The 21,533-nt window shown below is 47.2% G+C and overlaps 1 protein-coding gene across 2 annotated transcripts in view; it reads left to right on the forward strand.

Annotated features, from left to right (window-relative positions):
* Window positions 1–21,533, forward strand: part of LRRC7 (leucine rich repeat containing 7) — a 593,735-nt gene that overhangs the window by 432,874 nt on the left and 139,328 nt on the right. For both annotated transcript variants that reach the window (XM_030207242.1, XM_030207243.1), the window contains 2 exons: window positions 6,868–6,983; window positions 17,813–17,882. In XM_030207242.1, coding sequence (XP_030063102.1) covers window positions 6,868–6,983; window positions 17,813–17,882 — 186 coding nt within the window. The remainder of the gene's footprint in view (window positions 1–6,867; window positions 6,984–17,812; window positions 17,883–21,533) is intronic.

Below are 21,533 nucleotides of genomic sequence, written 5' to 3' on the forward strand. Positions count from 1 at the left end.
CTGCTAAATTAATGGCATGATAAGTATCAGTCTTTAAGTGTGTATAAAATATACAACAAAGGTCATTAAGATTTAATAGACTGAGGACTTGGAGAAATGATAATAACATATGAGCTACTTTAGCAGTCTGAAGGGCCCTTTTACTAAACTGCGTTGGTGCCTATGAGTGTACAATGCATGCCAATTTGGAACTACCGCCCGGCTACCGTGTGACCCGGGCGGTAATTCCATTTTCTGCGCGTGTCTGCTACGCACGTCTGAAAATATATTTTTTAAAAAATTTTGAGGTAATCAGCTGTGTACGTGTGTTGGCGATTGCCGCCCGGTTAACGCGTGAGACCTTACCGCTAAGTGAATGGGTGGCAGTAAGGTCTCAGACCCAAATATGGACGTGCGCCAATTTTTATTTTGTCACACGTCCATTTTCAGCCAAAGGAAAAAAAAAGGTATTTTTTAGAGGCGAGCTGAAAAATGGATCTGCGCACGTCCAAAACACACGCCTACACTAGTACAGGCCATTTTTCAGTGCACCTTAGTAAAAGGATCCCTAAAAGGTGTTGTACTCTCATTCTTTGTTCCCAAGGTCCTCTTGTTACTAGTTTACATGCACATATAAGATCCACTGTGTCCAGAGAATAGGATTAAAAGAGGCATAAAATAGGTGCTTTCAGTGGCGATCCTAGCCGGCATGACACCCGGGGCAGATCGCCGATGCGCCCCCCCCCCCACCCCGGGTGCAGCGCCCCCCCCCCCGGCGAAATGACCCCCCCCCGGGTGCACGCCGCTGGGGGGGGTGCCGCGGCGCGCGCCTGTCAGCTGAGTTCACTGACTTTGCTAACTTCGCTGCAGCTCCCTCTGCCCCGGCCGGAACAGGAAGTAACCTGTTCCGGGGCAGAGGGAGCTGCAGCGAAGTTAGCGAAGTTAGCGAAGTCAGCGAACTCAGCTGACAGGCGTGCGCCACGGCACCCCCCCCCCCCAGCGGCGTGCACCCGGGGCGGACCGCCCCCACCGCCCCCCCCCCCCCCCCTCCTTGGTACGCCACTGGGTGCTTTTTTGACATTTCACCCTGTTATGAAATTACCCCCCACAGGACCAATGAAAGAGATTGTTCCTGATGGAAGAAGGAGCCTGAATGGTCTCAAAAGTTCAAGACCTATTTGTTTTGCAAAGCCTACCCTGCTGGTTCTACTTAAAAGTCTCAACTCTACAATGATTCAAAGGACAATTTTATTTCTTCTTTCTTTGTCACTTATTATACCCACTTACCCCTACCTTACCTGACCCTATTTTTAATTGTATTTGTTTAACCCCTACCGTACTTGGCGTTCGCCAATGCGGTTAATATAAGCCACATTGAGCCTGCTACCATGTGGGAAAATGTGGGATATAAATGCTGCAAATAAATAAATGTACTATAATTTCTTATTTTGGTCCTTTAAAAATGATCACAACCTACAAAACATGTCTGTAAAAAAAAAAAAAGACAATGGTGTCAATTCACCCATGCGATGGCCAGAAAGCAGGCTCGGAGACATAGCTGTCTGTGCTGGCTAGCAAATAAAATTATTTGTAATTCCGAGCTGAAGCAGAAGTTGCATGGAAAAGCAAATAAGGCAAAAAATGAGTGGATAATGAAGCACTTGGGGCCTATCCTACTCCAAGCCATGAAATGCTATAGCTTCCTTATTTCCCAATGCATGGGCCTCATTATCTTTTAGCAGACATGCAATTACTCTGGTAAACTCATTTTGCTATATTAAAAGACAAAAGGAACCACACTGAGTCTGCTCAGATCATGATCTACAGAGTATAACAGCAAAAAGCTATGCCTGTCCACAGTTGCATTGCCATACCACTTGTTAAAATGCTTATTCAACCCAGCCCAGTAGGGATAAAAAGGGAAAACCCTATTTTTCCTGAACAGAAAAAATTAGAAAGCAAACCATCAATGGCTTAGCAATGTACAAGGCATCTGGGTCTACTGGAATGCACAACTTGTATGTACTGACAGTGTGCCTTCTACGGTGTTGCCCCATTAATTTGGAATAGGGTTCTCCACAGGTGCGTAGCTACAGGGGGGCCACGGGGGCCTGGGCCCCTACAAATTTTGTCTGAGCCCCTGGTTTGGCTGGTGGGGGTCCCCAACCCTCACCAGCTGAAGCCTTCTTCAGTGCCGGAATCCGGCGCAGTGGCGTTCGCTGCCCTGCTCTTCTTTCTTCTAGTTCCTCCTGTGCATGCTGATGCTCCTTCTCAGTTTCATGTAAAGGAGCGTCAGCGTGCAGCAGAGGAGCAAGAAGAAAGAAGAGCAGGGCAGCGAACGCCACTGCGCCGGATTCCGGCATTGAAGAAGGCTTCGGCTGGTGGGGGTTGGGGACCCCCACCTGCAAAGGTATTTGTTTGTGAGGTGAGGCGGGTGGTGGGGGCGAGGAGGCGAGGCAGGCAGTCGGGCGGGAGGGCGGGGGGGCGAGGAGGCAAGGCGGGGCTGCACTCAAAATGTGCCCCCAACCTCGGGCTCTGGCCTCCTCCCACCATAAGGTCTGGCTACGCCCCTGGTTCTCCATATAAACCCCTCACTCCCAAATTTTAAAGCAGCCTGGAAAATATATCTTTTTCAACAGGCCTTTGGCACACAAGAGTAAATTGAGCTGACCATTCTGGGTGGCATTAATACTGTCTGCCTACCTCTATTACCCCTCTTCTTCTGTACCCCGTTATTCACTTCTTTTTCCATCCTACTCTTTCTTGCCTCCCTTACCAAAATAAAATGGTATTCCTTTCTCTCTGAATTTGTTTAATTGTAAACTGCTTTGCAATGTCTACCAAAAAAGATAGTACATCAAAATTAAATAAACCATAAAACATAATTACTTCTGCACAATCTTTCTTTTGCATTCTTCACTCACAGTTGTGTTCACCGTGAATAAACATCATTTACAGGATACTAGCCACACACATTTCCTTTTCATATACAGTACTATGCAGTCCTCAACCCCTGCATTACTGTCATAATCTCACTTGCATTCGTAGGACCACAAAAAAGTCAGTCCTATCTTTATGTGGTAACCTATAGCTTACCTAGGGTGGCAGGGATGGTTCACCCTGGGTGCCAGCAGCGCGGGGATGCCGGTCCCCTGCCCCAGAACAGGAAGTTGACATATGAGGGGGCAGGAGACCAGCATAGCCGACAGCGCATCCCTGCTCTGTGCACCCCCTTGCTTGGAGAAAGGAGGGTGTGCGCTGCCCAGGGGTGCACTCCACCCCACCCCAGGTGGAGCCATATAAGTTAGGTACACCGCAGGCAGTAACCCATAGCCAATTAGGTGCTGATTATTGCACTTAGCTGGCTATGCGTTAGCCAGCTCCAGAAACCCAGAAATTTAATGTCAATGTCCAACATGGCCCAGCATTGAGTTTCCAGGTTTAATGCTGGTGGCAGTCAGCAAACCACTGATTCCCTCAGTTGAATTTTTGTCTACTTTAGTGTTTCTAGTTTGTGCTCACTTATCCTGTATTTGAAGAGGTGATTTTAGGTTTCTGCATGTGAGAACGAGGCCGGGTGTTCTGGTGGGAATAGATGTTGACATGCATTGATTGATGTTGTGGCCATCTTCCCGACATTCGTTTGCTCTCCTTCAGCTCTTTTGGACCCAAAATGGCCACAACTTTAAAATTAGGGAATCAATATTCAAAGCTATTTAACCAGCCAGACACAGCTCCTCACTGGTTAACTCGCTTGTTCAGAGCTATCCACTGGCACCGAATATCACCACAGACCCCTAAACTCAAAGCCTGCAGTCCAGGGCCAGGTCGGCACTTATGTGGTTGAGTTCCCGTATTTAGCACCTAACTTACTAAGTTTAGTGGTTAAATCGGACTGCATAAAAGTCAGTCCTATCTGTATGCGATATCGCTCAGGGTGTTAAGTGCTGAATATCACACTTAACCACATAAGAGATTACCACCACATAAATCCAGATGTTCAATATTGGCGCCCAGACATGGCCAGGCATTGAATATGTGGAAATAACACCGCCAGCTAAAAACACACTCACCACCTCTGGCTGAATATTGACTCCTAGAAAACCACCACCCTAGTCCCTCCATCTCTCAGGTCTACCTCTTGCCCTCAGACCTTCACTGTTCTGAGAAGTAATCCATAAAAGTGGTAGATTTCTTGCCAGCTAAATTTCACTCGTTGTGGGTACTGGATAGAGAAATCTATATAGGAGGGAATGAGATATTGATGTGTTGATCGACAGGTAACAAAACAGTGTGACAGGCATCAGCCAGAGAGAGAGAGAAATGCTAGGATGCTTAGACAGAAGGAAAAGCTCTAGAAAAAAAGGAGGGCAGAGAGAGAGGGAAGAGCATTGACATTCTGCCCAACTATACAGACAGCTGGTGAAATGCAATCACTATCCATATGGCTAAGGTGTCTTAAATTAAGCTGCTTAGTTATACAGATACTCCCAAAGTCTATATAGTGTGACGTGAGTTGCGCATGCAAATCTGGGTGTATTCTGACTTGGCGTGCACAACTCAATTGATTAACATGCCAATCAGCGCCATTAATTGGATGTTAACAAGCAATTGTCAGCACAAATTAGAATTTATGCGCACTAGTCCCTAAGCGTATTCTATAAAGCAGTCTGTGTGGGAATTCTACCACACGGATCTCAAAGGGGGTGTGGGCATGGGCGGGTCATGGGCTTTCCTAAAACTTGCATGCATTGTTATAGAATAACCCCTTCTGCGCCTAAAGTTAGGCATGTGCATTTACACCAGCTTATAGAATGCACGTAGGCACGTTTTCCATCGGCGCCGATTTTTTTTCCAGCGACAAATATAGAATTTGGCACATAGCGGCTGAATATCGCTGCTATTCATGTAGTTCAGCAGCCATACATATGAGTCCATCTGCGCTACCCAGATCGGACTATGAAGATAGAACCTGGAATATGCTCCCCTATTTAATCCTTTCTAAGTATATCCCTATTCCTACCCCTCCCTATATAAGTACATAAGTACATAAGTACATAAGTAGTGCCATACTGGGAAAGACCAAAGGTCCATCTAGCCCAGCATCCTGTCACCGACAGTGGCCAATCCAGGTCAAGGGCACCTGGCACGCTCCCCAAACGTAAAAACATTCCAGACAAGTTATACCTAAAAATGAGGAATTTTTCCAGTCCATTTAATAGCGGTCTATGGACTTGTCCTTTAGGAATCTATCTAACCCCTTTTTAAACTCCGTCAAGCTAACCGCCCGTACCACGTTCTCCGGCAATGAATTCCAGAGTCTAATTACACGTTGGGTGAAGAAAAATTTTCTCCGATTCGTTTTAAATTTACCACACTGTAGCTTCAACTCATGCCCTCTAGTCCTAGTATTTTTGGATAGCGTGAACAGTCGCTTCACATCCACCCGATCCATTCCACTCATTATTTTATACACTTCTATCATATCTCCCCTCAGCCGTCTCTTCTCCAAGCTGAAAAGCCCTAGCCTTCTCAGCCTCTCTTCATAGGAAAGTCGTCCCATCCCCACTATCATTTTCGTCGCCCTTCGCTGTACCTTTTCCAATTCTACTATATCTTTTTTGAGATACGGAGACCAGTACTGAACACAATACTCCAGGTTCGGTCGCACCATGGAGCGATACAACGGCATTATAACATCCGCACACCTGGACTCCATACCCTTCCTAATAACACCCAACATTCTATTCGCTTTCCTAGCCGCAGCAGCACACTGAGCAGAAGGTTTCAGCGTATCATCGACGACGACACCCAGATCCCTTTCTTGATCCGTAACTCCTAACGCGGAACCTTGCAAGACGTAGCTATAATTCGGGTTCCTCTTACCCACATGCATCACTTTGCACTTGTCAACATTGAACTTCATCTGCCACTTGCACGCCCATTCTCCCAGTCTCGCAAGGTCCTCCACTAAACAACAAGGTTTCTCCCACACTAAACAACACGCTAATCCCAATGCACACCCTCCTCCCACTCCCCTACCTCTACCATCCTGCTCCCTTACCCACCTTACCTACCCTCATCTAAACGATCACCTCTTTTATCTACTATATTACAGCCATATCCTTTCTATGTTACTTTGTAAACCTGATAGTCTATGTAAGCCGCATTGAACCTGCTAATGAGTGGGAAAACGCTGGGTAAAAATGTTACAAATAAATAAATAAATAATGCATATAGTCATCACTGAATATACATGAATGATTTAAACACCGCAACAGGTATTTTTAAAAAAAATCCTGACTGCAGCAGAGTTTTACTATTAACCCCGTAAAATTCATGCCCACGTTTACACCTTCTTCAGAGCAAGTATTAAATTTGTGCTAGAGTATTTGTGTGTCATTGTAGTATGGACCGTTTTAAAAGTTACAGAGCCACCTCTGTTGCTTTTATAAAATGGTTTACCATAAGCACCTTTTTGGACTTTCATATTAATCCCACCTTTTGATTTCTCCAAATTTCTATTATTTTGAATCATTTTTAGAAACCCTGAAAACGCACCAGGTAGCAGCTGAATGTGCTGTTTTCATGACAGAAAAAACAAGATCTGATATTTTGCTGCTGTTTCCCTCCTGAAGTACAAAGGCATGGGAAGAGGGGAGGGGTTTAAATCGACTTCTATAACATTTATTTTCATATAGTCAGGTGGAGCATTTCCTTTAATGTTACGCAGAGTGCAAAGCTAATAATGCGGATGGGGAGGGAAATATCGTTTTCTAAACAAATTCATTGGCTGTAGTACTCCATTGACTGTCTCGTCCTCTTTGTGACTGTGGTAGAGGGAATGAAGTTTGTGTATCTCTGACCAACTGCCTTTCTCACCCGCAGATTGGGAACTGTAGGAATGTAACTGTCATGTCTCTTCGCTCCAATAAACTGGAATTCCTTCCTGAGGAGATTGGGCAGATGCAGAAACTGAGGGTCTTGAATCTAAGTGATAACAGGTATTTTTTTGTCTTTAATTGATTCCTGTGTTGGCTGGTGTAGTCTTAAATTTATGCTTTTTGTATTTAATGTGAAAGAAAATATTTGTGTATCTCACAGCAGTCTCTTGAAAGAGAAAATGTATTGGAAAGTTTTAACTGAAACTAGTTTCCTAAGACTTATTTTCTCAGAAAGGGAAAGGTAAATAATTAAGCATCAAGAAATCTTTTTATTTTAGTTACAATATTTTCCACAAATTATTTATTCTAAGTATAGCAAAAGCTCCATAGAACATAAAGATGAATTTTATTTATTAGCTACAGGAACTTTCACATGGCATTAAGTCATCTAATTCCATGTTTACAATACATGAGCTGAGGGTCTTGTTACAGGGATGCTGCTATTTCTGTTCTGTACTACTACTACTTTTCATTTCTAAAGCGCTACTAGACGTACGCAGCGCTGTACACTTGAACATGAAGAGACAATTCCTGCTCGACAGAGCTTACAATCTAATTAGGACAGACAAACAGGACAAACAAGAGATAAAGGAATATTAAAGTGAGGATGATAAAATAAGGGTTCTGAACAAGTGAATAAGGGTTAGGAGTTAAAAGCAGCATCAAAAAGGTGGGCTTTTAGCTTGGATTTGAAGACGGCCAGAGATGGAGCTTGACGTACCGGCTCAGGAAGTCTATTCCAGGCATATGGTGCAGCAAGATAAAAGGAACGGAGTCTGGAGTTAGCAGTGGAGGAGAAGGGTGCAGATAAGAGAGATTTACCCGGTGAATGGAGTTCCCGGGGAGAAATGTAGGGACAGATGAGAGTGGAGAGGTACTGAGGAGCTGCAGAGTGAATGCACTTATAGGTCAATAAGAGGAGTTTGAACTGTATGCGAAAACGGATAGGAAGCCAGTGAAGTGACTTGAGGAGAGGGCTAATATGAGCATAATGACACTGGCAGAATATTATTATTATTATTATTATTTATTGCATTTGTATCCCACATTCCCCCACCTATTTGCAGGCTCAATGTGGCTTACATAAATTTGAAGCATTATCATTACAGGGTATCAGATACAATTATTAACGTGTAATGATTAGGAGAGGTAAGAGAAGAAGAAGAGAGTAATTAGGATAGTTATAGCAGGTAGGCACTCTAATTGATTGGGTTAGTGGGGTGACTTAGTAAAGCTATAGGTTTTCATTGTGGGACTAGCATAAAAAGAAGAATGCCTTCAAGGCTTTTCGAAGGATAAATGTATTCATTGATTAATCTAGTGAGGTTATAAGTTCTCATTGTAAGCCTTGTTGAAGAAGAATGTCTTCAGGGATTTTCGAAAGACTGTTGTTTCGCTGATTGCTTTCAGGTCTGTAGCTAATGCATTCCATATCTGCATGTTCATGTAGGAGAAGGTAGTGGCATACATCTGCTTGTATTTAAGACCTTTGCAGCTGGGGTAGTGCAGGTTGAGAAATTTGCGGGATGATCTTGTGGCGTTTCTGGGAGGTAGGTCTACGAGGTTTAGCAAGTAGATTGGGGCGTCTGTGTGAATGATTTTGTGTACTATTGTGCAGATCTTGAACGTGATGCGTTCCTTGAGTGGGAGCCAGTGAAGTTTCTCTCTTAGGGGTTTTGCACTTTCATATTTAGTTTTTCCAAATATGAGTCTGGCGGCTGTGTTCTGGGCAGTTTGGAGTTTTTTGATTGTCTGTTCTTTGCATCCAGCGTATAATGCATTGCAGTAGTCTAGATGGCTTATTACCAATGACTGAACCAGGGTGCGGAAGATGTATCTCGGGAAGAATGGTTTTATTCTTTTGAGTTTCCACATGGTGTAGAACATCTTTTTTGTTGTGTTTTTCACGTGGCTGTCAAGAGTGAGGTTTCAATCTAAGGTGACTCCAAGAATTTTCAAGTTTTGTGAAACAGAAAGAGAGCAGTATGGTGTGTTTATGGTGGAGAAGTTTTTTGTGTTATGCTGCGAGGTGAGAACAAGATGTGTTTTTTCTGCATTAAGTTTTAGTTGGAATGCATCTGCCCAAGTGTGCATTATTTGGAGGCTTTGGTTGATCTCATTGGTGATTTCATTTAGATCATGTTTGAATGGGATGTAAATTGTGACGTCATCTGCATAAATGTAGGGGTTAAGTTTTTGATTGGCTAGTAGTTTGGCTAGCGGTATCATCATTAAGTTGAATAGCGTTGGTGAGAGAGGTGATCCCTGGGGGACTCCGCACTCAGGTGTCCATGGAGGTGATCTGTCCGCGTTCGTTGTTACTTGGTATGATCTTGTGGTCAGGAATCCTTTGAACCATTTGAGAACTGTGCTTCCTACTCCGAAGTATTCTAGTATATGTATTAGTATATCATGATTAACCATGACAAAGGCACTGGACATGTCGAATTGCAGGAGGAGGATGTTGTTACCAGTCGCAATTGTCTGTTTGAATGAGTTCATTGCGGATACTAGTACAGTTTCGGTGCTGTGGTTCGACCGAAATCCTGATTGAGATTCGTGCAGAATTGAGTGTTTATTTAGGTATTCAGTAAGTTGTTTCGTTACTATGCCTTCCATGAGTTTGGTCATGAGTGGAATCGATGCTACTGGTCGGTAGTTAGTTAGGTCCGTGCAGCAGAATTTTGAACAGATTGAAGAGGAGAAAGATGGCTTAGTGGCCTTCCCTCCCCTTTCCTTTCTAGTGTACATGGAGCAATTGAACTGGTCACACCAGGGGCACAAGAATGGGGTGGGCCACTGGGACCATGGCCTGACCAATATTTTGCCTAACACAACATCAACAACTAAAGAGCTTGGGGACAGGGCCGAAGATTGGTTTGTTTGTCTCCTCCAACCAAAAAGATGTGTTGCTGCCTCTGGGTCATACTTGAAAGCCTCATTATAAGGAGGCAATTGAACAAGGAATTTCTCTTCTCTAAGAAGGGAGAGAAACAGAAACAGAAATACCTCAGTTTGATCTGTCTAAAGCTAAATCATCCATTAAGAGGAATAGGTATTTTGACAGTGCAGTCATATCACTGCATCTTAACACCAACTGCCACTGTTATGTGTTTTGATGTGTATTACACAGTACAGGATAACTCACTTTTTTTTTTTTTACAAAGTTCCTATTCCATAGTTCAGTCTTTCTCAAATCTGTCATGTCAGGTTTTCAGGATAAATGACAAAACAGCAGATCGTAAGGATAAAATCCAAAGCTATCCAAAGTTTATTCACCACACATAAAAAATAAATAAATACATAAATAATTAAAAGCCCGACACGACCATGTTTGGCCCATTCAAGGATCTTTGTCAAGGGCTGTTAAAAAAACCAAAAGGTGTAGTCAAAATGCTGCTAACACACGGAGAGAAGCTCTTAACAGTGGGTAATACATTTTGACTACACTGTTAATCTGTGTGAGCACATGTTATAGAACAGGTGGTACTTATTTTCACTAGCTCACTGGGCACCTTTGGTGGTTGATCTTTTTTCCTTCTGTACTTGAAGGTGATCAGCTCTTCAGTGTAGGAACCTAGTACACTAACTCAACAAACTCAAAAAAGGAAAACCCTGACTTCCTTATCCTTATATCATGTGTGCACTCTAGTCTTAGTCAGTTTCTTTGGCAGGGAAAGCCGAGTATACCTAACTAGATTAAATATAAAAAAGATAAGCATGGGAATACCTATCTACCCCCCCCCCCCCCCCCCCCCCGCACGTGCCTCTTTCCTCTTGTGCCTTATACATGTGCCTCTAGACCCCACAGCTCATGCTGGCAGGCACAGGTTGGACTCCTTGGTGGCAGGCATTTAAGGCAGGCTTCTCAGAGACAAGCACTTATGTACAGGCACTTTCAAGGCAGGCTTTTTCTTTTCAGGGCAGGCACTCACAGTCAGGCTCTTGGGAAAAGGCACTCACTGTTGGGCTCTTGGGAGCAGGCACTTGTGGTCAGGCTTCTCTCTTAAGGATTTGGGCTTCTTCCACAGGCTTGGTACCCTAACTGCACTGCTCCCCTCCAGCTTCTCTTTAATCCAGCATACCCTGCTTCACTCTGCCTAGCTCAGACCGGCCATGTCTCTTCTCTGTGTCTGACTCCTCCTCTCTCTTCACCCACCCCACCCACCCCACCTCCAGGCCCTGTCCAGCACTCTCCAACCCTGCACAGCTTACACACACACCAGCCCTCTTCTCTTCCCGTCCCTGCCCCAGGACTCACCAGGTCTGTAGGCTGGCTTTCAGCTCCTCTCTGAGGCTCATCCACAACTTGCTCTCTTTCTCTCTCTCCAAGGTTTCCAGCCCTTAGCTCTCTCTCTTTTCTTCCTCAGCTCTCTCTTTTCTTCTGCCCAGGGAACCCAGCTGCTGCCTTCCTCTCCTTTGTCTGACTTGCTTGTGCTCTCCTACTCTGTCCCTTGGGCTTGCCTACCAGCAACCTCCTCATGCCCCTGCCCAGGCTTCTGGTCTCCTGCTGCTGCCCCTGTCAGCCCAGGAGCCTGCCTGTGCTTGCCTGGATCTGCAGCCTGGGCTGCTCAAATTGTCCGTGTAAGACCCAGGCCCTGCCCTCTTCTGGGGTTGGTCCTCTGCTTGGATCTCCGTGATTGGCACGATTTTCACATTGATCCGGGGCTCCCACCTCCTGTTTTCCTATTGGTTCATCTGTCTTCTTCCCAGCTCACCTGCAGCACCAGAAGTGCCACAGTTTTCCCTGCCAACCCGCCTCCCGCTTTCCCTGCGGCCCGGCAAGTGCCGTGGACCACCCTGCTTCTTTTTTTAATTATTTTTTTTCTCTTCACTGTGGCACCAAAGAGTGCTGCGGGGGTCCCCTCTACTGCCTGCCTGCCCTTTCTCCCCGTGGCCAGGAGTACAGCCACGACTCACGGTCCAAAGCACTTCCGTGTTTGCGGGGGCAGCTGCTCTCACTCTTCTCATCACTGCAGGCTCCTCTCAGAGCTGACAGCCTGCATAATAGGACTGCATGCCCCCTCCTCTTCCCCTTGAAGCCCCAGGAGCTCTCCCAATGCCTGCAACAGCCTATATTTACACTAGCACAGTCTGTTTCTGTCACAGACTCGGGCTCAAACATGGCCAAATCACATTGACAATTATTTTTTTCATCTTTGAACAGTTCTATGTCGTCAGACTTCCTCAACGCAGTTCAAATTACTCACACATACATCCAGGCCTGGCTCCAGCTGGGACACACAAGGTCTGGGTCTTTACAGATTTAAAAACAAAACATTCTTTTACCTTTGCAGTCTACTGTTTCTTCTCATGCAGTCCCTAGGCATCTACTTCATAACACAGGGTGCAAAACCTCTGAGCTAGGGCCACTCCCTTACTTCCCTGGGACTCCCCCACAGGTAGTACAGCCCAGCCAACACTCTGGGAGGATTCCTTCATTTGGAGCCTCCCTCCAGCCAGTGGCGTTCCTAGCCTCAACGACACCCGGGGCGGATCGCCGATGTGCCCCCCCCCCTGGCGAAATGACACCCCCCCCCCCGGGTGCATGCCGCTGGGGGGGGGGGGTGCCGCGGCGCGCACCTGTCGGCTGCAAGTTTGCTACGCTAAATTCTCTTGTTGGCTGCAGCTCTCTCCCTCTGCCCCGGAACAGGACCGCCCCCACCGCCCTCCCCCCCCTTGGTACGCCACTGCCTCCAGCAGACCTCTTTCCTCAGGGGTCCCTCTTATCTGTTCTGCCCAAAGGCATTTAACTACCTCCCTGCCTGACTCCCACCCCTCTGACTCAGCAGGTTAGCACCATCGGCTGTAAGGTGGTTTAACTTCAACACCTATAAAGGAGTATTTTTAGGGAAACCTGCCACTATACCACTCACTCCTTCACATGCATAGACTATTTTTTGAGGCAGTGTGAAATGGGCACTAACCAGCTGAATTCACATTACCGTGCGTTAACTGGTTGACATTGGGTTAACGTGGGAGCACTTAGCACCTCCTAAATAGAAGGCAATAAGTGTTCCCATATTAATTATTTGCAGTTGCCACACACTAACACTGACAATGATGACCCGCAAATAAAAAAAAAATGGAACAATCCCTATTTCGCCACCATGGTAAAAATAAGCTTAGCACGTGGGGAAAACCCATGTTAGCACATGCCAGGGGCATAGCTATGTGGGGCCACGAGGGCCTGGGCCCCCGTAGATTTGGCCCTGGACCCCCCTGCCGACGACCCTCTCGACCCCCCTCCCGCTGTCAACCCGCCATCTCCGTCTGCTACCTTTGCTGGTGGGAGACCCCAACCCCCGCCAGCTGAGGTCCTCTTCCTTTCTTCATTCTGTTTCTGAGTCTGACGTCCTGCATGTACAACGTGCAGGACGTCAGACTCAGAAACAGAACAAAGGCAGAAGAGGACCTCGGCTGGAGGGGGTTGGGGTCCCCCTCCAGCAAAGGTAGGCAACGGCGATGGCAGGGGAGGGTTGGCGGTGGGAGGGGGGTCGAGAGGGTCATTGGCAGGGGGGTCAAAGTTGGTGGGGGGGTCGGCAATGGTGGGGGGGGGGGGTCGGCGGCGCCGGGGGGGGCTAAAATATGCCCCCTCACCTCGGGCTCTGGACCCCCCTCCCGCCGAAGTCTGGCTACGCCCCTGGCACATGCTATGCCTAGATTATGCTGCAGCATAGTAAAAGGGCCCCTTAATTCTGTGTTATCTTATCAGATTGTAAAATTCAAAGTAATATGGAATGTTTTTCTATGGAGGCCTCCTCCCATACAATATATCACTGAAATTACGTATCGTCTTCTCATTAAAAAGAGAATATTAACATCTATATCTGATGTTGGTTCAGCAAAATTCCTAACTGGCTGGTTAGGGCAGGACCTTGGCTGCATATCTAATGCTGGAAAATTAGCTGTTAGGAAGAGGTTTACAAATTCTCTGTGAAGTCTCACACAAGAGATTTGGCTTGAAGAGTACTCTGCAAGCTGCAATGGGTTTTTTTTTTCTCAAGAGTAAGCGATAATTAAGGTAATAAATCCATGATTCCCGCTCACTGATAACATGGTAAGAAAAAAAGGAAAAGTAAAGGTACTTCTGTGGTTAATATAATCTAATTGGAGGCCTCTGCCTCGTCTGAAAAAAATATTACACACTCTTGGATTAAAGATTATAGAGCTGTTCCGAATACCATATTTTACTATTTGGCCGAATATGAATAATGAAAAATATTAATTATAGCAACAAAAACGTGGGTGTGGAATTAGAACTCTCCCAGAGGCGTGGAGAGTCTAAAGAAACAGCTCTGATGTTTGCTTTTCACACCGTAAGTGTTTCACTGAGATAAGTACCTTTATTTTTGCATTACCAGTAATTCGTTGGACTATGAAGATTAGAAGGTAGCACAGATTGTGCTGCAAAAAATTATCTGATAAATCATTTGATAAATTTCTCATAAAAAATTTTCATTAAAGAAATAAACACTTTTTGGGGGAAGGTTTTTGCCAGTGATAAAGTGAAGATCAACTTAGCTCCTTAAATCTGTAAGATTTTGAGCTCTTTGAGGCTTTTCCTTCCCATTTATAAAATGTTTTGATAAAGTCATTGTTTTCGTATTGTGGATTAGTTTATGTTGGTTTATCCTAATGAAAAATATTATTCAGCCAAATACGAATACCAAATAGGAATAATGGGCACTGAGCTTTAACATGAATAATCAAAGAAGCAATGTGAAATTAGAGATCAAGTGTTTATTTCGGTAGGATTTAACACAGTAGAGCCCTGGATTATTAATATTCATATTCGAATTTAAATCACTATTTGGCTGAATACGAATAATGTATTTGGGGCATTATTCGGGGCTGAATCAAATTGAATACAAATATTCGGTACAGCCCTAAAAGATTATTTCCTTAAAGCGGCATATTATTAATTAACTGACCCTCCTGTATAATAAGCCATGCGGCATTGCCAACAGCCCAAAGTGGGCTGTGTTGGCATTAGCGCACAGAAGTCAATAGCGCTGCTAAGTAAACAGGGGGTGAGAAAGTAGCCGATAGAAGAAATAAAATATATATAGAAACCTAGTAGATGACGGCCCGGTCTTTCCAGTCTGCCTAAGAAGATAAACTGATAGCATATGATTGAAAATCATTGTCTTTAAAAAGACCGTTGTGGGAGCGAGTGTTCTCGTTTGTCTCGTAGGACTACACGCTTGCTATCTTTATATGAAGATTTTCAATCATCATCTGTTCAGGAGTTATCTGCGAATAAGACTCCTGATGCAGGCCTAACGGCCGAAACACGATGTTGTCACATCGAGTCTCCATACCACAATAAACTTCGCTTTTATTATACATCTTCTTAGTCTTTGGGATCCTTGGTCGTCCTCCCACTTTTTGTATTTCTTAAAATGATAATAAAATAATTGCAGCCAAATGTTGCGCTTATTTTCCATGCCTGGAGAGCATCAGGCCTCAAAGCTGTGGCCCAGTGCTCCCGGATCCGATACCGTTCCCCCTCCTCTCTCAAGAAAATCCTCCCCCCCCCCCCCCAAAGAGATCTCATGGTGAAATAACCCAACTTAAGAGTAGCCCATGTTAATAACTTCCTGACTTAAGGGTCCTTTTACTAAGCTGCAGCAAAAAGTGGCCTTTTCCCAGCTGTAAAATGGTCAATTTTCTATTTTTCCATTAATGGCCATGGTCTGATATTGCCATTAGCCCATGGCAACATAAAAATATTAGTGGCCCTTTTACTAAGCCACGTAGGTGCCTATGCGCACCCAACGTAAGTCAATTTGGAATTACTGCCCAGCTACCGCGTGGCCCGGGCGGTAATTTCATTTTTTACACGCGCCCACTACGCACGCCAGAAAATAATTTTTATCTTCTGGTGCACAGTGCTCACCGGGCGGTAAAAGGCATTCTACGCACATAGACTATTACCGCTCAGTCAACGCGTGAGACCTTACTGGTAAGGTCTCAGACCCAAAATTGACATGCACCAATGTTCATTTTGCCACACGTCCATTTTCTGCCAAAATTTTTAAAAAGACATTTTTTACAGGTGCACAAAACACATGCTTACACTAGCGCAGCCCATTTTTCAGCGCACCTTAGTAAAAGGACCCCTTACTGCATGAGCACTTAACCGCCACCAATTTAGCAGGCAGTAAGGGCTTATGTGGTATTCCTGCGCTAACTAATCAGCGCGCAGTAACAGATCAGTTCAAAAAGGCCCACTCTCTGCCCATGACACGCCCCCTCAAAAAATATTTTTTATCATGTAGTTAGCACACGCACATTTGGCAGCTACCATAGGATGCCTGAGTGCATCCCATGGTACACCATTTTAAGATGTGTTAGGCACACATTAGTACCTAACACAGCTCAGTAAAAGGGCCCCTTAGTGAGTTATCAATCGACGGATAGTGACTGTATATTTTGGTTTTGTATATTTTATATTTGTGTATGTTTTATTTGTAATCCTCTAAGAATTTTAGATTGTGTGGAATTTTTGTTTTTTTTACATACATAAATTTAGCTTCTTTGTGGGCTTAGTTTTCAGTCTCAAGGAATTACCCAGGTAAAACCCTTTTAAAATTCACCTCCAAATATATAGATGTAGATATAGGTACAGGTACATAAGCACATAAGCGTTGCCATACTAGGGCAGACCGAAGATCCATCAAGCTCAATATCCTGTTCCCAACAGTGGCCAATCCAGCTCAGAAGTAATTGGCAATATCCCAGAACAGTAAAACAGATTTTATGCTGCTTATCCTAGAAATAAGCAGTGGATTTTTCCCCAAGTCCATCTTAATAATGTCTTATGGACTTTTCTTTTAGGAAATTATGCAAACATTTTAAAAACCTTGCTAAGCCAACTTCTTTTACCACATTCTCTGGTAACGCATTCCAGAGTTTAATTACACGTTGAGTTTTGTTTTAAATTTACTACTTAGCAGCTTCATTGCGTGCCCCCTAGTTCTAGTATTTTTGGAATAAGTAAACAAGCGATTCACCTCTACCCATTCCACTCCACTCAGTATCGTATCTCCCCACAGCCATCTCATAAAGTCCCCCATCTCGGAATGAAGACCTGCTTTTAGCTTGAAGTGAATTTTTGCTGTGATAATTGATAGAGGTTTAATTTGCAAATAGGAAATGTTGATATATAGATAATAAGGGAGGCTGGCAATATTTTCCCTATCCATTATCAATTTATTATCTCTTGAATATGTACCATCCTCACAACATGCTTGCCCTGAGCTCTCTTCCTGTGTAAGCTTACAGGGGCCCTTTTACTAAGATTTGGTAGGCTGTATTCTCATGCAGCGTACGCCCAAATGAGACTACTGCAAGGACAGCGAACTCTCCTGGTGGTAATTTCAGATCTGGCACACGACCATAACACATGGATGAATTATTTATTTATTTCCTCCTACACATGCTGGTTCCTACACTTGGCGCGCGCCAACCGGTCACTATGCCTGTAGCACATGAGCCTTTACCTCTGGGCTCAATGGGTGGTGTTAAGGGATCAGGCCAGTTTTGGGCACACGCTGGTTTCATTTTTACCACAGACCCTTTTCCCATCCCATTTTTAAAAAAGCTATTTTTTTTTTGTAGATGCGGTAAAAACTGGCCCAGCGCACGCTCAATACACACACCTACACTACCGCTGGCCACTTTTTACCACGGTTTAGTAAAAGGGCCACATTGTTTCCTGTATTATTGATTTTTTTTTTAATTGCCGATTTTTGGTTAGGTTCTGTGCAGCAAGCATTTGGCTGAACTGTTATATTACTGAATCGAACCAACTTTTAAAAAAAATAGAATTTTGCTTGGCCAAATATCTATAGCATTTTAACAAATGATTGCTGTGTTTACAGGCTAAAGAACTTACCATTCAGCTTTACCAAACTGAAGGAGCTGGCAGCACTGTGGCTTTCTGACAACCAGGTAAAAGCCCTTCTACATTTATTATTTATTTATTTATATTTTGCTCACACCTTTTTCAGTAGTAGCTCAAGGTGAGTTACATTCAGGTACTCTGGATATTTCTAAGTACTTTCTTAGCAAGAGGTATAATAGCTTCTCCGAGGACAAGCAGGCTGCTTGTTCTCACGACTGGGTGACGTCCGCGGCAGCCCCCACCAACCGGAAAGAAGCTTCGCGGGACGGTCGGCACGCAGGGCACGCCCACCGCGCATGCGCGGCCGTCTTCCCGCCCGTGCGCGACCGCTCCCGCCAGTTCCTTTTTTTCCGCGCCTGGAGAGAGTCGTGCTTTGCCGCTCTCTCTACTTCAGCCGCCGGATTCTTGCGATCGCGTATACGCGGATCGCGCTTCGTTTAATTTCCTTTTAGTATTTCTCTGTTACAAAAAAAAAAAAAAAAAAAAAAAGAAAAAAGACTGCGCGTGTGGAGCACGCGCTCCCCTTTTCCCTCGCTTCCAGCGGGGACGCCTCGTTGCGGCCTAGTGGCCGCTCGGTCGGCTAGTTTTTTCGTGGTGTGATTTTAGCCACCATTGCCGACTTTGACTTCGCCGACGCGATTTTTCCGTCGATGTCCTCGAAGGTCCCGAGTGGATTTAAAAAGTGTGGTCGCTGCGGCCGGCCGATCTCGCAGACCGACACCCACGCTTGGTGCCTCCAGTGCCTCGGGCCGGAGCACAATCTCAAGTCGTGTGCGCTGTGTCTCGGTCTCCGGAAACGGACTCAGGTTGCGAGGCAAGTTCTGCGGGACCGTCTTTTTGGAACTTGCGCCGGCCCCTCGACGTCGACCTCGACGGCATCGGTATCGAAGGCCGGATCTTCGGTACCAGTATCGATGCCCGAGACATCGGCACCGATGGCAGCGACCCCAGGAGAACAGGTCCCGTCGGCCCGCCGGTCCGCCGGTGAGAGTGGGGTTGAGAGGCCGCGTGGGCTGTCGGCCCCGGTCACTCCCTCAGCTCGTGAGCCACGGGACCGAACCCTGTCGGACCCGGTACCTCGAGACCGAGGGGGATCGACCTCCTCCTCCTCCATGCCCTCCGGCGCCGGTGACGTGCACCGGAAAAAGGACAAGAAGCGCCGTCACCGGGAGCCCTCGGTGCACCCTGAAGGGGAGTCGACGCCGAAGCGTCATCGTAGAGAGGAGAGATCTCCGTCGGTGGTGGAGGTACCGACGCGTCGGGGTTCCGGCACCTCGGTGCCGTCTCCTGGCCCCCAGCAGCTTCTGGCACCGACACCCTTACCGGCCCCACCGCCTTTCCCGGCAGCGGGCCTGGACGAGTGCCTCAGAGCCATCCTTCCGGGGATCCTGGAAGGGCTGATGCGCCAGGCTGTGCCGGCGTCGGGGGTGCTTGCGCCCCCGGCGCCGATGACTGTGGCGCCGGCGAGCTCTAGCCCGGCGCCGGGGCTGTCGACACCGCCGCCGCTTGCGGTGCCGGTCTCGACCGCCACGCAGGTGGAGTCCCCGTCGACGTCGATGGAGGGAGCTCCGTCCCCGCCGGCGCGGGAGTCCACCGCTCGACGACACCGAGGCCTCGGTGCCTCGACGTCGAGCCGGGCCCGGTACCGGACTCAGCTACATGAGCTAATGTCCGATACCGAGGATGAGGACTCGTGGGGGGAAGAGGAAGACCCGAGATATTTCTCCTCAGAGGAGTCTACGGGCCTTCCCTCGGACCCCACGCCATCACCGGAGAGGAAGCTCTCACCTCCTGAGAGTCTCTCCTTTGCCTCCTTTGTGCGGGATATGTCCATAAGCATTCCCTTTCCCGTGGTCTCTGTGGAAGAGCCGAGGGCCGAGATGCTCGAGGTCCTCGACTATCCATCACCACCTAGAGAGTCCTCCACGGTACCGCTGCACAATGTCCTGAAGGAGACGCTGCTTCGGAACTGGGTGCGACCACTAACTAACCCCACCATTCCCAAGAAAGCAGAGTCCCAGTACAGGATCCACTCTGACCCAGAGCTCATGCGGCCCCAGTTGCCCCATGACTCAGCGGTCGTGGATTCTGCTCTCAAGAGGGCACGGAGTTCGAGGGATACCGCCTCGGCGCCCCCGGGGCGGGAGTCTCGCACTCTGGACTCATTTGGGAGGAAGGCCTACCAATCCTCCATGCTCGTGACCCGCATCCAATCTTACCTGCTCTATATGAGCATCCACATGCGGACCAATGTGCAACAGCTGGCGGACCTGGTCGATAAGCTCCCGCCGGAGCAGTCCAGGCCTTATCAGGAGGTGGTCAGGCAGCTGAAGGCGTGCAGAAAGTTCCTGTCCAGGGGGATTTTTGACACCTGTGACGTGGCATCTCGTGCTGCGGCCCAAGGTATAGTGATGCGCAGGCTCTCATGGCTGCGTGCCTCTGACCTGGACAACCGCACCCAGCAGAGACTGGCTGACATCCCTTGCCGGGGGGATAATATTTTTGGCGAGAAGGTCGAGCAGATGGTTGACCAACTGCATCAGCGGGAAACCGCTCTCGACAAGCTCTCCCACCGGGCGCCTTCAGCACCCGCCCCCGCGGGCGGGCGTTTTTCCCGGGCCCGGCAGGCTGCACCCTATTCTTTTGCGAAGCGTAGGTACAACCAGCCGGCCCGAAGGCCTCGTCAGGCACAGGGACAGCCCCAGCGCGCTCGTTCCCGTCAACAGCGTGCGCCTAAGCAGCCCCCTGCGCCTCCACAGCAAAAGCCGGGGACGGGCTTTTGACTGGATCCATGGGAACATAGCCGCCCTACAAGTGTCCGTACCGGACGACCTGCCGGTCGGAGGGAGGTTAAAATTTTTTCACCAAAGGTGGCCTCTCATAACCTCCGACCAGTGGGTTCTCCAAATAGTGCGGTACGGATACGCCCTGAATTTGGCCTCCCTGCCTCCAAATTGTCCTCCGGGAGCTCAGTCTTTCAGCTCCCATCACAAGCAGGTACTTGCAGAGGAACTCTCCGCCCTTCTCAGCGCCAATGCGGTCGAGCCCGTACCACCCGGGCAGGAAGGGCAGGGATTCTATTCCAGGTACTTCCTTGTGGAAAAGAAAACAGGGGGGATGCGTCCCATCCTAGACCTGAGAGGCCTGAACAAATTCCTGGTCAAAGAAAAGTTCAGGATGCTTTCCTTGGGCACCCTTCTGCCAATGATTCAGAAAAACGATTGGCTATGTTCCCTGGATTTAAAGGACGCATACACTCACATCCCGATACTGCCAGCTCACAGACAGTATCTCAGATTCCGCCTGGGCGCACGGCACTTTCAGTATTGTGTGCTGCCCTTTGGGCTCGCCTCTGCCCCACGAGTGTTTACAAAGTGCCTCGTGGTGGTAGCGGCCTACCTACGCAAGCTGGGAGTGCACGTGTTCCCTTATCTCGACGATTGGCTGGTCAAGAACACCTCGGAGGCAGGAGCCCTCCGGTCGATGCAGTGCACTATTCAACTTCTGGAGCTGCTGGGGTTTGTGATAAATTACCCAAAGTCCCATCTCCAGCCAACTCAGTCTCTGGAATTCATAGGAGCGCTGCTGAATTCCCAGATGGCTCAGGCCTACCTTCCCGAAGCGAGGGCCACCAATCTCTTGGCCCTGGCTTCGCGGACCAGAGCGTCTCAGCAGATCACAGCTCGGCAGATGTTGAG

This window comes from Microcaecilia unicolor, chromosome 6 (genome assembly GCF_901765095.1).
Source record: "Microcaecilia unicolor chromosome 6, aMicUni1.1, whole genome shotgun sequence".
NCBI classification, from domain to species: Eukaryota; Metazoa; Chordata; class Amphibia; order Gymnophiona; family Siphonopidae; genus Microcaecilia; species Microcaecilia unicolor.